The sequence below is a fragment of the Phlebotomus papatasi genome, chromosome 3 (assembly GCF_024763615.1).
Source record: "Phlebotomus papatasi isolate M1 chromosome 3, Ppap_2.1, whole genome shotgun sequence".
NCBI lineage: Eukaryota > Metazoa > Arthropoda > Insecta > Diptera > Psychodidae > Phlebotomus > Phlebotomus papatasi.
Window position 1 is genome coordinate 16,381,935 of NC_077224.1, and position 17,912 is coordinate 16,399,846.

General features: G+C 32.9%; 2 protein-coding genes across 2 annotated transcripts in view; one reads left to right on the top strand and one right to left on the bottom strand.

The window, feature by feature from the left end:
- LOC129807881 (mitogen-activated protein kinase ERK-A) overlaps positions 1 to 17,912 on the bottom strand; it is a 67,323-nt gene that overhangs the window by 24,359 nt on the left and 25,052 nt on the right. Inside the window, exons 2-4 of the mRNA XM_055857478.1 lie at positions 15,310 to 15,436; positions 10,857 to 10,967; positions 10,622 to 10,756 (exon numbers count right to left, since the gene is read on the bottom strand). Of these exons, the coding sequence (XP_055713453.1) occupies positions 10,622 to 10,756; positions 10,857 to 10,967; positions 15,310 to 15,436 (373 nt within the window). The remainder of the gene's footprint in view (positions 1 to 10,621; positions 10,757 to 10,856; positions 10,968 to 15,309; positions 15,437 to 17,912) is intronic.
- LOC129807872 (probable cytochrome P450 12b2, mitochondrial) lies at positions 1,109 to 6,120 on the top strand. Its single transcript, XM_055857466.1, has 7 exons — positions 1,109 to 1,259; positions 1,353 to 1,714; positions 1,775 to 2,164; positions 2,245 to 2,398; positions 5,339 to 5,587; positions 5,640 to 5,802; positions 5,869 to 6,120. The coding sequence occupies exons 1-7, from the start codon at positions 1,185 to 1,187 to the stop codon at positions 6,042 to 6,044; spliced, it is 1,569 nt and encodes a 522-aa protein (XP_055713441.1). The 5' UTR covers positions 1,109 to 1,184; the 3' UTR covers positions 6,045 to 6,120.

The window sequence follows — 17,912 nt, forward strand, 5'->3', positions numbered from 1 at the left end:
GACACTTCTATGGAACCAAACTCTGGCTGTGCACCTAATTCTGTGATTTATGATAAGATTTTGATGTCAAAATTTTATCATAAACACAAATATAAGTGATTTTTCGGAAATTTAGTTTCGGAAATTAATTAATCGGAAAATAATTCAGAAATATTAAAATCCGCATTCCGATTTTAATGACACCCTCCGCCCATGGTGTTCTTTCGAGTTTTCGGATTATGAATCTTTATATCTTGATTGCACTTCTCCGGTGTTCTTTTACTTCTTCTTTAAATCTTTTTTGTTTGAACACTTTTAAAGCTAAATTGGGACACTAGTATCGTGTAATAAGTCCTGACATCGTATTCATGGTCATAAAATCGATAAAATTGTGGTTGGTTATGGTTTGTATCATTATAAGGCTAGTTTAACCTCTTTTAGAATAGGAAAAAGTGTCCTGGATCAAGAGAAATGGTATCTTGTACAGGATAATTGGTAATGATCACGGCTAAATTTCCGGTTATGAGTAAATCATCAAAATTAATACAAAGTAATTAGTTTTATTTCAGACAAAATGTTAGCATATCTGAGATTCTTTTAAGCAACTCAGATTTGTGCAAATTCGATAATAAAAATAATAAAAAATAGGGATATTGAGACAAAGATTTCTCAATTTTCCCCTTTAGCTTTTTTGCAGTGCACTAAAAGTTGGAGCTTTGAGAATTATTGAGAAACTGACCTCACGAGTTCCACAATTTTCATCCCCTCAAATGCTTTTCCAAATGTGATAGAATCCATCCATTTTATGGGCAAAAGTGAGGGCGCTTTCATATAGATTGCGAATTAATTTTGGAATTTTATCGCTTTTAACCGCTAAAATCAGTTTGTTCGATGCAATTCTTTCCAAACATTAATACGAAGTTGCCTGTAAAAAATCTCAGCTATCATAACTTTATCTGGGCGTAATACTTCTTTTGATAATAATGGAGATAACAGAGATTACAACCTTTCCGTATCATCTATATTTGCGACTAAATTTATCATTATTATGGTATCAACAAACAATCTTCGATCGAATCAGAAACACTTGTGGCGGCCTTCACTTTTCATTACAAAATTGTCACCAAAGTCAGACGAAGTCATTGTGATAAAACATATTTTGATTATGAGTTTCTCAGTAGCAGGTTAACAACCGAGTTGTCAAGATGTTACCAAACGCGAGAGTCATTTTGTGCAATAATATTTACAGAGTTTCCCACTTAAGGGGACTTGTGAAAGTGGTACTTATTTTGATTTTTTTTTTTATTAAAAATATACATTTTTGTAAGTGTTGCATCCGTTGCATCTTATTAAAAATACGTATAATTTCGTAGCACACATCAGTAAGTAACAATGAACATGTAGCAGCTTTGGAAGGGGATACTGCCAGGCAATATCATGAGATTCCTGGACCAAGTACCTTTCAATTAGTGAGAAGTTTCTTGCCAGGAGGAAAATACTACAAAAAGGACTTTGCTGAATTTCTATCAACACTCAGACACGAGTATGGGGATATTAGTAAAATTCCTGGAGTCTTTGGGAAAGACGATGCTATCCTCTTGTACGATCCTGAAGACTTTAAAACAGTCTTTCAGAGTCAAGGGCAGTATCCTATCAGGAGAGGATTTGACACAATTGTCGATTACCGGTCAAATGTGAGAAAAAACTTTTATCAAGGAGTGATCGGTTTTGTTGAGTATGTTTTTTTACTATAATACAACATGATTTTTAATATTTAACTGATTTTTATCACTAGTCAGGGAAAATCCTGGTGGGATTTTCGGCATAAAGTCAATTCAGTCATGATGAAACCCCAAATAACAAGAAAATATGTCCCAGCTGTTGATGAAGTCACTCAAGACTTTGTCAAGAGACTGCATTCCCTCAGAGATCAAAACATGGAAACTCCTGCGGATTTTTATGCAGAATTGAATATGTGGGCCCTTGAATCAATTGGCCAAATTACACTGGACACCCGACTTGGAATCTTTGATAATACAACCAGCAAAAATATGCACACTCTCATGAGTGATCTTAAGGTCTTCTTCGACCTTACTTATCAGCTCAATTTCAAGCCATCTCTTTGGAAATTATTTCCAACACCTTCTTATCGTAAACTCATCCGGAGTACGGATAATATGTACAGGTAATACTATAACTGATATACTTTCCTTCTTCTATTAACCTAATAGTATTTTTTAAATAAATCTTCTCAATTCATTAAAGTGTTATTCAAGAGTATATCAATATTGGGATCCAAAAAATGAAAGAAAACACCGATGATGCGGAAAATGAGGGAGTTTTGAAAAAACTCTTGGAAATTGATCCAAAAATTGCGACAATTATGGTGATGGACTCGTTATTTGCTGGAGTTGATTCAGTGAGTAGATTTAAATTACTTAAATGAACTATATTGCGGTTTAATTAACTATTATCGATCGAATTCCTATCGCGCATTCGAAGTAAACAGGGGCAGAACTTCTGCCACAAGTTACCCCTATTTGGAAAACTTTTTAAATGTTTTTCTTTACTCCTTTACCGTCATTTACCTTTTTCTAAGTGAACTTCTTGTGAGACTTGCCTCTGTATGTTCAAATGATTTGTAGGATAATATTCTGAATTCGAAATTTCGAAAAATCGAAATAGATCCAGCGCTAATGCGGAGAATATGTGAACTTCCTCTTTAAACTTCCGGTCGATTTTTAAACAGGTTTGGCTTGGCCTTGAAATTCCTTTGTCTTTTCGGAAGGGTATTGCTAAACAGAGCTAATAGGATGCCAAGAGGCCATAACACTTGTTTTAAAAGTGCCAATATCAGTCCCTTCGACCCTATGTCCGAAATTCTGTGTTGCTCGAAATTCCAAATACATTTCGAACACTTCAAAAGATAACACATAACAATTTTTATCGAAAATGCGAGGAAAAGGCGCAAAAAAGATTTTTCACGCAAGCTTAAAATTCATGCGAGCAACACTGATGGCAGCAAACCACAATCCCCTCGTTCAGTAATAACTTCTCCGTTTTGAGAGCTTTCTCCGGTTTAAGTTTTTTTGCACCGATTCGAAGGCATATCAGAGAGAACTTACCTAAAAACCCGTTGCAATTCGAACGTTGAATAGACTCGTCTAACACAAATGTGAGCAAAGTTAACTAAAACGACGTTTATTTTAATGAAATTGCAATTCAAACGTTCTACCATCCTGAAATTACATTAAACTACACAAAAAAATCATTTTTTACAGTAAACATTTACACACTGTTTTTGACATTATTGACAATTGAAGTGTCAAAAACACCAACATTCTAAATGGCAGAACAATTAGCGCTAAAACGGCGAGAACGTGAACTTGCAATCTAGTTGAACTTGCATTACTCAATCAACTTGCACGAAAGCAAGTTGATTGAGTAGTGAGGGCCCAATTATACTGAACCTGATTATCTAAAATATTTAGTCTGTAAAATTTGGCAGTAAAGGATTAGGCAAAGAAAATTTATGCAAAGAACCTCTAATCCTGAGGTTGATACCGTGTAGCCGTGTCTATTCCTCCTACTTATGAGGTTGCCAAAGGCCCATTTCCAACAAGAATTTTAAAAATTTATCATCTAATTTTTAATATTACCAGCCACGAAAATCAGTCAGTCAGTCTAACACTTTATAATTCCGATTATAGCACAATCCCATTACACTATGCAACAAATTGACAACTTTTTTCTGTCTCAGAGGTCTTACATGGTACATTTGATAGAGTCGAGTCTCCTGATTAAAAATATGGTTTTGGTTTTGCTCCTATACGTAACAATTTTTTTTTATTAATACTTTTATATTTTTTCTGCTTTGCCTTACATTATCCTTTATATCACAGGTTCTAGCGAACAGAATTTAAAAAGTGTGGGTCCGTTGGAAAGGTCATTAGTTGTGCTTATGCAAGATGTGATTATTTTGCAGGTATTCCAATTTGTGTGTTGTACTTCGAAACGTACATCTAGAAATATGTATCATTACGATTAAATTACAAGATCAAACATAGCATTTTTCATAGTAATTCTCTTTTTGTATCATCTGTTATAGAAATATTCTTCATCAAAAATAATTTCCGCATGAAATTCTTCAAATTGTTAGTATCTTGAAAATTCCAAGCACCTCCGAGAGGTTCTTGGAATTATTTCAAGAAAACAAGAAATTTGACGTCTTGAAATCTTGAAATATTGGTTCTAGAATTGCAAATCTTGATATCCACACGGTTTGTGTCTTGGATTTCAAGATTCCAAGATATTTGACAGATTTGACATCTTGATCTTGATTTTTTGATTTCAGAATACCAAAATCTTAAAATTTTCTTGATCTTGATCTTGATCTTGGGCTCAGAATTGAGGCCAATGTTTGCAAATGAAAAGCTTTGGATGGCTTAATATCTCAATCGATTTGCTTTAATTTGAATTTTTTGGAAAGGTCTTGAAATTGAAATTTCTTATTCGACAGTGCAGGACTCAATCGGCAATGCATCGGTAAAGTATCTATAAATGATTTATTTTGTTCGAAAATTTTTATTTATTGGTTGTATATAGTTTTTCGATCTAGAAGCTAAAAAGTAAGAATTATCTTGCAATATTCAGTAACCTCCCCACTCATTAAAAAATATCTTAAGACTATTTTCCCCTTTCTCTTTCCTTCTCTCCCCATCCTCTTCAAATACAAAGTTTTTGTGTTTTTTTTTTCTCGAAAACGGCTCAGCGTTCTATTTTTTATGTTTTTCTTTCTATTTTTGTTTAGATTGTCGGACTCACTCTTGGAGGTAGTCCATGCGAAAATTCTATCCTTTGGCATTTATAACCGAAAAAAATTCGACATCGAATTTGCATAGCTCAAAGTTTAACCATTTTGAAAGGCCTATATCTCAATCGATTTGCCACACGAAAAGTAAAACGGAAATAAACTTTTACGAACAAAATCCGTACGTGAACGATAACTTACAAAGAGTTCTATCTCGTAAATTCGGGCATTCCGGAAAGCTGCGACGCTTTGCCATCTATTTTTTTTTGTAACCCTAGCAACTTATCAAAACTGATAAAACTGTTTTGAATGGAAACTAGTCTTTTTACCCTTTTTACCTTTATTATTTTAGTATATTCTAAAACTGCTTAAAATCGTTCTAAAACTATTTTAAAATTCTGGAATACATTTAGAAAAAAACTTTTGAACTCGAGTGAAGTGGACAACCCCAGTTAACTCATAAACCATATTTCAGTGGAAGCAAACTTTTCGCAATTTAAAACAAACTTATCACTAGTTTTTGACTTTAATAAATTCAATTTATTTCAGACGTCAACAGCAGCATTTTCCGTGTTATTCGCTTTGGCTAAGAATCCTGAGAAGCAGGATAAATTGAGAGAGGAGTTGATAAGGATACTCCCGAACAAAACATCTCCTCTGACTGTAGAGAATATGAGTAATATGCCATATCTCAGGGCATGTATTAAGGAAGGCTTGAGGATAAATCCAGTGCTTTTTGCCAACTTTAGATCGACTGCACAAGATCTTGTCCTCAAAGGATATCACATTCCAAAAAATGTGCGTTATTCAAATTATTTAAATGCTTTTTCTAATTTGTTTTTCCCTCCAGACTGACATCTTGATGGGCAATCAAGCAACTCAAATGGATGCTAAGTATTTTGACAATCCGTCTGAATTTAAACCAGAGCGATGGATACGTCCACCAAACAGCAAAATAACTTGTCCCGTGAACGCTTCCTCACATCCTTTTTCCTATCTTCCTTTTGGTTTCGGTTAGACATGGGGAATTGCATTAAATGTCAAAAGAGAATTTTAAATTTTATTTTTATTTTTTCTAGGTGTACGAATGTGCCTTGGTCGTCGATTTGCAGAAATGGAGATTGAATCTCTGGTGAGTCGCCTGGTAAGGAGCTATTACATCGAATGGAAGTATCCTAATCCAAAGATTATAAGTACATCACTCAATATGCCAATAAGCGACCTTAAATTCCGCTTAACAGACGTTAAAGAATAAATTAACCTTGGAGAGTAGGTTATATTTGTGATAATTTTGTATCTTAATTCTTAAATAAAATATTCAGTTAATTGAATGGTCTATTTTTTGTTTCAAATTTTAATGTTTAGCAGTAGTGTCGTCTCTAGTGGCAACTACTAGAACTAATTTATTTATTTATTTATTTAAGAAGAAATTTATGAAGAAAAAATTTTGTAATAATCTAATTTTAAACCCAACTTTATGACTTTTCGAGAAAAAAAACTTAAAAATGTTCACTGATAAAAATAAAAGGATCAAATTGATCGTTTTGCAAAGGATGGATCAAATTAACATGTTCTATTATGATAAATGTGCATTCATAATAGTTCGAAATTTATCTGTAGATTTTTCTATAGATTTTATTATTTAGATTATTATATAGCTATAGATTTTTCGAAATTTCAAGAAAAAAATTAACATCGAATTTTCGAAATTTCTTGAAATTTCCAATTCGTCTGTATCATTTTTAATCAGTAAAGAATCGATAAAGTACTCTTAATTGATTTATCTTTATAATTTTATTTAAATTTGTCCGATTTTTGTTTGTTACAAGGCTAAAGGTCAAACGGTAGGAGATATCGATTTTCGCTTTTCGGTGACTCCCATATAAATCAAAATTGTCTTGAAAAGTGTTCTTCCCATTTTCCCCGTACCTCCTCCTCCTTCCAAAACCAGTTTTTGGCTTTAATTCGAAAATGCAATTTCGTTCTTATATCAATGGCCGAAAAATTTTCGAAATCAAATTTTCGAAGATTAAAATTTAAATACTCCAAAATTCCTTTAACTTTGGAAAGATTAAAATTGATTGGTAAAAGTCAAATTCTTAAAAATTTGCAATTTATTAACACTTGCCAATTTTGAGATGATTTTCAGATAATTTATGAACAAATTTAAATCAACCGCCATGAACACAAAATGAAAACACCTTGTCCGCATTTATGTAAATATTTGATATCAATTTTTTTTCATTTCAAAGCATCCAGGAATTAAAAATAAAATTAAAGAATATTTTAACTCATTCAGTCAATGTTCCAGAAATACTTGAAATAGATTGTTCATATTTTGGAATTAATTTCATACAGATTAATAGATGACTGAATTCAAATTCTGTACATTAATTAATTAAAACTCTTTTGATTTAGATCGAGTAACTATATTAGCAATAAGAATTCAAATCAGGAAAGAGGATGGAGGTCAATTTTAAGAAATTCAACGGGATGTCGTATTTTCCGTTTGCCGTTTTGAGCAAAAACTTTGCATTACTTTCCGCGAAGCGAGAAAAGAGCAACAAAATGTATTTCCATCGCTGTCGGACTATTTTTTCGAAGTAGGGTAAGTGTGCTAAATTCCGGCCAGCTTGCAATTTCGGCTACCTTTTTTGTTCCTCGAATTTCCATGAATTTTTAGATTTTACATACTCTAGTGATTATACAATGCAAAAGAATAACAAAAAATGTAGGTTCGACAAACGAGATAACGTAAAAAAGACATTGGAAGAATTCCCGAAGGGCAAGGAACTATGGGAATGAAGGTGGCCGAAATAGGGTACCAAAGCTTTATCTATATTTTTATTCATTTTAAAATGTATTAAGAATGATTTTAGAGTAAATGAAAACGGTAAACTCTTTATAAGGTTCCAAGCAACACTCTTTCAGAAGAAAGAATAAAAAAATCAATTTGTATTTAAAATATTACATTTCAAACTTGAGACTTTGACTCTTGCATGCAACTATGCCGAAATTTAGCACACTTACCCTAATTGAAAGACCAAAGTAACGAAAAATCTATTCCCGACAGAAATTCGGACATCAATTGCGCAGAAATAAATGATCAAAAAACGTCTACTTTTTGATTAATATATGTATTAATCGATGGGTACGAATGGGTTAAGGAAAACACAAAAGACTTTTTCTGAAAACCGCAATTTGATTTTTTTTGCTGTTCACTCTCCAGAAGTGACGGGTAAAGTTCGGAACCAATCGAATGAGGTCGGCTGAAAATTCGACCTTCAGAAGTGGTGATTGTGAAGAATCTCAGCTTTGTTATGATCAAAATATGTTTTATCTAAGTAATTTTATCTGGATGAAATTCATTATTATCTCTTGTAGCTCTCTACTGTGCTTTGGATGCAATGTTTTTGATGTGAAATTTCAAGCAGGTTGCACAAACATTCATGTAAATTTTGACATTACACAGTAAAAAATCGTGTAAAAAAAATAACGTGTAATTTCCAAATTACCACTAAAAAAATTGTAAATTTTAATTTTTACCACTATTAAAATGGTAAATTTTGTGTAAAAAATAATTTGTGTAAAAATTTTCAGCGTGTAATTCAAAAATGTAATTTTACCACTATTCAAGTGGAACTGTGTCATTAAAAAAGTGGTAAAAATTCCACTGCGTGTAAAATTTGGTGCGTGTAATCGAAAACGTGTAAATTCGCCATTACAGTTTGACAGCTGCAGGAAGCATCCACCTCGGTGAGTATTTTCTCTTGTTTTTTGAGTTTTTATGCCCTAATTTTGATTAAAGAAGATCAAATCCTTTAAGACAAAAGTGAAATACAACATCCCAAAGCGGATTTCCACGTTTTATTGCGAGAAATAGTGAAAAAAAACCAATGTGAAATTATACCGTGGGGCTTGTCGTCACTTTGAGTTTTTCTGCCCGTATTTTGTCCAAGTTTTCTGTCTCAAAGGGCATGTTTTGGTCAGTGGTGGCCCCCAAAGTAGCCCCAAGTGTGATCATCATTCCTATAGTAAAATCCTTTAAAAATACGGTGCGAAAACTTGCATTTATTTCAATGGATTTTGAACATGTTTCAACTTGTCACAACTCCACATATTTTCTCCGAAATAGACGATTTCCCTTAGTGTTTTGTACTGTGGAGCACTCCTGTGCTTTTTTAGTGGGTCCATAATGCATCCTACAGTGATCCCCACATATTCAAGTGATTTATCTTAAACTTATTTTTCCATTGTGGAATCCCTCCAATCGCGCTTCTGTCATTCCGGGAACAATTTCCCTTAGTGCCGTAATTGTGGGGCACACCACTGACAATCTGTGACTTCCACGGTTTCTACGGCAATACCCTTTTATACAATTTAGTTTATTTTATATTTACAGAGCAAAGTGGATCATGGGGATGGACCACAATATGAGAAGAGGGTCTGAAGGTTGACTAAATGGCAGAAGACGAAATGCAGCAATGAATAAGGAGGTGAAGGAGGAATAGTTGGAGGAGCAGTGAAGGCAGCCAACAGCCCCCTAAGGTTATAGTTTTTTTTTTAATGTCCGTCGTATTTCAATCTTTTCACGATCATTTAAATATTGTTTCCGGAATAGCAAATTTTCCTTTTCAATCTCTTATATTTTCAAATATATTTTTTTACAGATTTGCCCCCAAAGCCACATCTTCTTTGAGACATCAGCTGTTTTAAATGAAGGACTCTGAAGAGAATGGAAAATGGAGGAGCACAGAATAGAGCGGCAGTTTCAAAATTGTTATTTTGTAAAAGAAATTATTATTTTGTATAAAAAATTACAAGGCAATAAAATTACACGTTTGAAATTACAAGTTTTTATATTTTACACGCAGCACTTTACACAAAATTCAAGATTACATTCTACATTTTACACGGAAAAAATTACACGCAAACGATTACTCGCTGAAAATTACACGCTAAAGAAATTACACGTTTCCCAAAATTACCACTAAAATAGTGATGTAAAAAATTACCCACTATTTTAGTTGTAATATTTTTTTACTGTGTAGCATTAATCTCGCCACTACGCAGACTGAACACGGTAAAACCAAAAGTCTGGAAGTATATAAATAAATACCTCTCCGTTTTCCAACAAAATCATGTTATTTTTTGGTCTATCGACAAAATATATTTTCATTTTCGAGTATGATTTAGTAGTTATACGAAAATGTCCTTGAACTACTCTTAATAACGTTTTTTTTTTTCAAGGTCAAAGGTTAATCAGTTCTACAAAGAGTATTTATCAATCAATTGAGGCTAGTCTGGATTCATTCGAAAGGCACTGGAATCCCTAACAAGCTAGAATCTGGCCCAAGCGATTATGAACCGATAATTTACTGATAACAAAAATTTTCTCCGATTACAGATAAAAGTAATTTTGGCTGTCGTCGCTGAGTAAATGTTATTAAAATATTCTCTTTTTGAGTACAAAAATACATCACGAAAGTTGTGGGAAGGGTTAAAATCGCACATTTTGTAATTCAATCATGTTGAAAGGGATCAAACGCTTCCAAAGAACTCTTGACAAACTCTTCCCACCAAGCCCTTCCACTTCAGAAATTCTTCATATTTCGCTTTTTGTTCTGTTTGACTTTCTTTGAGAAATCATCTGGGAAACAAAGTCTTATACCTTAAATATAATATCTCATTAAAAAATCCCTTTAAATTTTTTATCCCAAATCTACGTGAGATTTGTAATCAAAGTTATCTCTTACGCTTTTCTCTGAAGATTTTCGCAAAATAAATTTGATAATGAATAAAATATTGAGAAAATATCTAGAATTGACTTACCTTAAGGTCACATGTTGTATTTAGAAGTATATTACTTGGTTTAAGATCCCTGTGGAGTACATTAGCTGAATGAATGTATTTCAGACCTCTGAGAATCTGGTAGAGGAAGTAGCAGATATGATCATTAGTTAGCCTCTGTTGAGAAAGAACAACGAAAAAAAAATCCCGATTTATTACCCGTCTGAAAGGATTTGCTCCCTTACATCTTTTCTTGAAGGTTTATCTATTTCCTCACCTGTGTTTTTAGTAATTTATAAAGATCAGTCTCCATCAAGCACTGAACAATATATACATCTTTCATTTGTTCTATACTATCTACCCGTAGAATATCTCTAATGTCTATTATCTGCAATGAAATAAGGGAAAGAGAGTATAAAAAGGGGGTGGTGGATTAATAAATCTTTTTATAGTGTTTTTGCGGCATTTATCCTACATTCACGATTATATTCCTACTAAGCACACATCCAACTCTGTGTCGTCTTTGGAAAAGGAATTTTAATCTTCCTGAGGTGAAGAGTGAAATACAGTTGAAGTTCCCTTTCATATGGATGAGAAAACATTTTGAGGGCGTGGAAAATCCATCTCTCCTTTCAAACATGACACAATTGACAATGAGTTTAAGGAAAATTTAGACAGGATCCCACTCCTTCACACTCATTTTCCCAAAATTCCTCTCCAAAGAAGCAAAGAGGCTGTCTTATAGAACCATAAATTTTAATAGATTTTAACATCAACCCTTGAAGTGTTTTTAATAAGTGTTTAGAATTTAGAATTTTAGAACTTTAGAACTTTAGAATTTATTTTAGTATACTGCTTTTCAGCTAGAGCTCTTGAAAGCGAAATTTGACAGATATAGGTGTTCGAGGAATTCAATGTTTGCGTGGTAACTAACAGCCACCGCCGTCTTAGCATTAGCAACCAACCTCCAGAGTAAAACGATGGACAACTCTTTAGCATTGTTTTATAAAAAAAAAAAACCTAAACCTTTTCATTCAGACAAAAATGTCATAGAAATATTCTGCAATAATTCTGACAATAAAGAATTATTATAATAAGTCTTTAATTAGGGAATATATAAGGCAGGGTATTTTTATTCCCAATCTCGTTTCTGTTCGGGCATTTGGGACCTAAAATGTCATCCGAATTATAAAGAAATTCGGGCATCAAACTGTTTGAAATGCAACGATTTTTTATTCAACTTCATGCACATATTAAGTTTACATACTCATATTTATTGTAAATTTCTTGAAAACCCCTAATAATGTATAATCACATTATAACTAAGACAAACAATAGCAAATTTAAGGATATTTGCTTCATTTGGTAATCGTAATCAAACTTGAAAAATGTAAACAAACTTTTTTTGAATTTAACTGCCGCCTGAATTAAAAAGTAGCCCGATATTAACCCTTTAAGGACGATTGGAACACCGGTGTCCCATAAAGAAAATAATTTTTCCTGACTACCTAAAGTTATTTTTTTTATGTTTGTACGTAATTGCAAAGTAGAAGGTTGAAGGTATCAAGGATATTTTTTGCAAGTCTCCAGCTATTGACTATATAGTAAATTTTTAAGCTTAAAAATGACGAATTTTTAAAATCTCATATTGAAAAATTATTTTAATTAAATTGAATTGAAATAAATTAGATTGATGTTCTTACTTTGAAACAAAAATGAAATTATTGTTAAAATATCCTCGTTTCAGACAACATTGCTAACCCATCAATCTATAATATATTGGATAAGTTCATATATTCTGTCAGTAGAAGAGGTCGAAAGTTTGGAGTGGTATATCTCAGCTCCTGATGAACATAATTGGATGGGTGAACTATTGTTGGAAAGCTTGGTTCATTAGCTTTCAGAATCTGGTATATATAATCTTCTATGAGTAAACCATGGTCATCCAGAACCATTTATGTCGAAGAAGACACTTTTTGCAACGTCTTTTTTGACCATCCACTGCTGGGACCAGGAGTGACCCACGATTATCGCACAAGGACTATTTGTTAGAGGAACTCAAAAGGTATAATTTGTGGAAGAAACTTTTTTTTTGGACATCTTACTTTTTTTTATTCATCGACTTTTGCAAGAATTTTGAAGTGTTAAACGCAAGGAAAAAATTACTGAAATCCTAAAAGAGTGGTTTCTGGAGAGGAAGGATAGACGTGGGGATGAAATTGATGTGATATTTGGATTCCTTGGATCAACTTATGGGGGAGTACTTAGAACATTCCAAGTCGATATCTTCATTAGTTTGTCCAGAAAATGAGATAGAAGAATTTCTGTCATTTTTTTCTATGCGTGTAAAATGTTAAAATTCTTGCAAAAGTCGATGAATAAAAAAAAGTATGATGTCCAAAAAAAAAGTTTCTTCTACAAATTATACCCTTTGAGTTCCTCTAACGAACAGTCCAAGTGCAAGAATTGTGGGCCACTCCTGGTCCCAGCAGTAGATGGTCAAAAATGACGCTGCAAAAAGTGTCTTCTTCGACATAAATGGTTCTGGATGACCATGATTTACCCATAGCCAATTACATATACCAGATTCTGAAAGCTAATGAACCAAGCTTTCCAACAATAGTTCACTCATCCAATTATGTTCATCAGGAGCTGAGATATACCACTCCAAACTTTTTACCTCTTCTACTGACAGAATATATGAACTCATCTAATATAATTGTTCCAAATTATACATTTAAATGGTACTTGAGTTTGAATCGTATAGGGTAAAGTGGTACAAGTTGGACAGTGGTACAAGTTGGACAATGGTATAATTTGGACAGGGCTTTTCGTCTTGATAAATTTACTACTTCATTTTTATTTGTATATTTTTAATGCTTTAGTTTTATAATTTGGTTTCTTGTGCTTAGAAACAAATTTTGTACTGTATTTATCAAGAAAAAAGCCATGTCCAACTTGTACCGGCGAATTGTCCAACTTATATCACTAATTCCAAATTATACACTTTACCCTATATGTATTTTTAATATGAAAATTGTTATTATGATTATTTTTTTTATTTTTTTGTAAATTCAAATAGGAGAAGTGCCCATAATTTGGGACAGGATGCATATAAGCACCAATGTTTAAAGTTTAAAGCGCAATATTTTCAAAACAAATCGAGTTTTTTTGTTCATTCTTTTTCAGAAAAGTTTTTTAGAACCTTGAAAAGAAGTTTATGGTCTGTGATTTTCCTAAAATTATTCTTAATACGTTTAAAAACGGATAAAAATGTAGACATGAATTTGAATGTAATTTTGGACATTTGTAATATCGGACAGCTGATATTTCGTAATAGGGTTCGCATTTTCGTCCCTTTCACGGACTCAAGTTTCTAAATCCTCCTCCTGTTTATGAAAAGAAATTGTAGGATGTTCTAAAGAGTCCGGAAATTCTTCATATAATTCATTAAAGAGAGCTGACTTCGCGACTTCGAATATGCATACATTTACATATTTGGAGACATTTTCTACTGCGACAACATCTTGTTCGTAAAGGTGATGCTTCTTTGTTTCCTTAAGGGTTATACAACTTAATAATCACAAAATTAAAAAAAAATCTAGAATTCTGATAAAAAGAACAACTGTCAGACAAAATTGTCTATTTTTTCCACGAAAAACGTTACTTACAAGGCAAATTTTAATCCAGGTCTAATAAATAAATCTCTTTTAACGTGAATTAACACAATATTTAATGAATATTTTACAATATCATTTAAAAATTATAGAAGAAAAATTGCTGTTGCTCAACAAAATTCAAAATGTAAACACAAGTTTCTGTCATATTTCTCGAAAGAATCTGCTCAATTTGTTGCTAATATCTTCTAAAATGAATAAATATTTATTTAAAATATACTATTCATTAAATATTACAAGAAAATTTCATAATTTTCATCAATTTATTTGTAGTGTCCAAATTTACCCTCAAACTGTCCAAAATTACAAGCTGTCCCAAATTAGAATGAGTATTTTTCCTAAAGGCCTATACACACTAGTGATATGCGAAAAATAGCGTTTTCAATGTAGTCCCAGCTTCAATATAGCCCCACCTTTCCCTAGATTCAAAATAATTCTTATTTTTTATAAATATTTTTTTTTAGAATCTGATGCCTCTCATAGAAAACAAAAATAAAATTGTTCTCCTTTTCTTCTAAATTTTACTTTTGTTGTTTAAAGTAAAAAATCCCCATCACTGCATTCGTGGGCGGGGCTTGAAATTTAGCCCATACACTAAAAAAAAACCACGCCCTCTACAACACGTGTATTTCTTATAATTAATATGTTGCGACTGTAAAAGAATCTTTTTACTTTTATTTGTACATTGTAATACGTAAAATTATCTTACGATACTTTAAATAAAATTTGTAGCGTAGATAATATGGGGTAATGCGGGACAGTTTCACGCACTTCAACTTTTTTCTCACTTCAAGAGCACGGGATTTATTTCGTATTTTTTTAAGACTAATAGTCTTATAAGACGCTTATAAGTGTTTATAAAGTAAATCTGTAAATATACCTTGACCGTAACTCTGGTAATTATTTAAGTATTATTTTAAAGGAAATTTATGGTTCTATAACACTTTCTTAGACAGTTTTTTTTCTATTTTTATCATTGGGATTTCTCTTAAAAATTTGGGATATGGAGAGAAAATGTTACTTGGGAAGAATATTCATAAAAATTCTACTTACATTTTCATGTTTGAAGCGTGTCAGAATCTTAATCTCCCGCAGTGTCCTCTGACAATAGGTTTGATGCTCAAACGGTGATATCTTCTTGATGGCCACTTTTGTCTTTGTCACGGTGTCAGTGGCGGATCTGTACCCATAGATAACATTCCATTAGAACCATTTCAACTATTTCTCAATTAAATGGCCCTAGTATGCGTGCCCTCTATAAAACGGAATTGAGTTCTAAACCCCTACTCCCTTAAATGTCCTAAACCCATAAATTTCCTAAAAGCAAACGCAGTTTCTAGCCATTCATCACCTATATACCAAAATAGAATAACATTGACCAACATGGTAAGAAACAAAAAAAAATCCCTATACAACACACAGGATGAAATTTCCAGGTGATGGAAAAAACAAACATTAGATTTTTATGTCCAATTAAAATTTCATCCCTTTATTTCCCAGCCTTGTATTACCCATCCCTCATCATTTGGCGCTTTATCCCATGGCCACAATCATTTTATCATTTCGACCCCAGAGTTCCCATGTGCAATATCTACGCAATTTCGAGAGAAACCTGAAGATTTCGGGGGTGGATGAATATGATACTTTGGTAAAATTTTGTGGATGTGAAAGGTTTTGGTCAGGAGTGGATTTGTCAGTATTCTTTTCCTGTCCTCTCTCTCTCATCCTCTTTCTCCCTCAATCTTACATTTTATCCTTCGTCTTTCCCTTCACATCTTCAATTATTCACACTTTCAACGTTTTTCCCTTCTACTTGACTTCGTCACGACTCTTCTCATCAATTTACTCCTTTATGTTTCCTCACTGCTATTGTTCTTTTCAACAGACAACGGTCAAATCATTGTAAGCACTTTAAGATTTAAAGGAGTATTAAATTTTAATAACTCTGTGTAAAAATCTTCTTTTAAAGGCTGCCTTAAAAGATTTTAGTTTTCATAATTCTCAGCTAACGACGTATTAAGTTTAATATGCAATAATATGGCTTATTTTAGGGATTCTTTCAAATAACTAATAAAAGTTGAAAACTCCTAAAATGCCTGAAAATTTTCATATGCTTTCATTTTTAGTACACAGGGTGAATATATTCCTAATAGCCATATAAGTTCTTTAAAAGCCATTTAAGTCCTATAAGTTTCTTCTTAGAGCCTTCGATCAATACTTAACTTAAGGTCCCCTGACACTCCTGACCCGAGCTATAAGGGTCCAAAAAAATTCTTAAAATGGCCATAACTCGTTCTAATTGTCAAATTTAAAAAATTAGTGCGTTTTGGAAAGCTCTTGTTAAATGCCACTTCCCTTTCTAACATCGAAAGTTCATAAAACCTCCGCTAGGGGCGCTATTATTAAAAAATTTTGTCAATTTTCTAAGTTAAATAATTCAAAAATTCCTTTATGCATCGGGCTGAAATTTTAGTATGTTGTAGCCGCAGATTATACCTATCAAACAAAAAAATACTTAAGTCGATCGATAACCCCTGGTCTGAGCTATAAGGGGTCAAAGTTCGAAAATTAACCGGCCTCTATCTCCGGTTCTAATTAACATTTTGACCTAAAATTTGGGTTTTTGGTTTCGTCTCGATGAGAACTTTCAGATGAAAGTTCAAAAAGTCACCACAGGTGGCGCTGCGATAGCGTCAAAATTCATCAAAATTCCAACTCATTTTTCTCAAAAACGCCATTGTGTAAGTTAATCAAATTTTAGAGTGTTGTTGTCTAGTCTAGGACGTTTCTAAAAAGGGGCGTAAGTGCGCTGTGGTTTCAATAGAACCGGAGATATGACGGGTCAACGTTCACGAAATTCAAAAAATCATATTTCCGGCTCTATTTGACCGATTTTATTAAGTGAGGGCTTAAACGAAAGATCCTACCAAATGCTACAACTTTCTAGAACATTTGAACTTCGTGGGACCAACACCAGGGGCGCCACAGTCAAAAAAACAATTTCAATATCACATAACCTCAATTATCTCGACACTTGCTTAACCGATTTTTATGATTACTCTGACATAATTGTAGAGAATATTTGTGGCTACATTTCGTACATACATCATTTTCCGCTCAGACTACGCTATCTACCCGATTTTGCCGTTTAAGTATGAAAAAAATTGCTTTTTCCATAATAACGCATTGAAACTACTCAGATGCCAATTTGACTGCTTCTACTCGACCAAGACACTTAAAATAGAGTTTTAAATGGAAAGTCTCACAAAATACAATAATTCTTTGATATAGCTGAAGTTCATCAAATGAACACATGGGGCGCTCTGGTCGAAAAAAACGAGTTCAGAAACAAACAACCTCAATTATCTCGGCTTCAGATTAATCGATGAGATCAAGTTCTACGGCAAAATTAAAGAGAACATTCTGGCCTACATTTCCACCATATATTTTCTGTCACTCCATCCAAAACCTTGATATGTTGGTTTAAATACAAAATTTGTATAATTTCACGAATTTGATTCAAGATAACTGAATGCCGTCCCCCAACTTCCAGCTCTAAATCGAATTTGCATACACTTCGAGTTAGCTCACGTTAAGAATCTCACCTACAATAAGCCGGTTAGGATTATCTGTCCCTTTTTTGATTGTGAGATGAG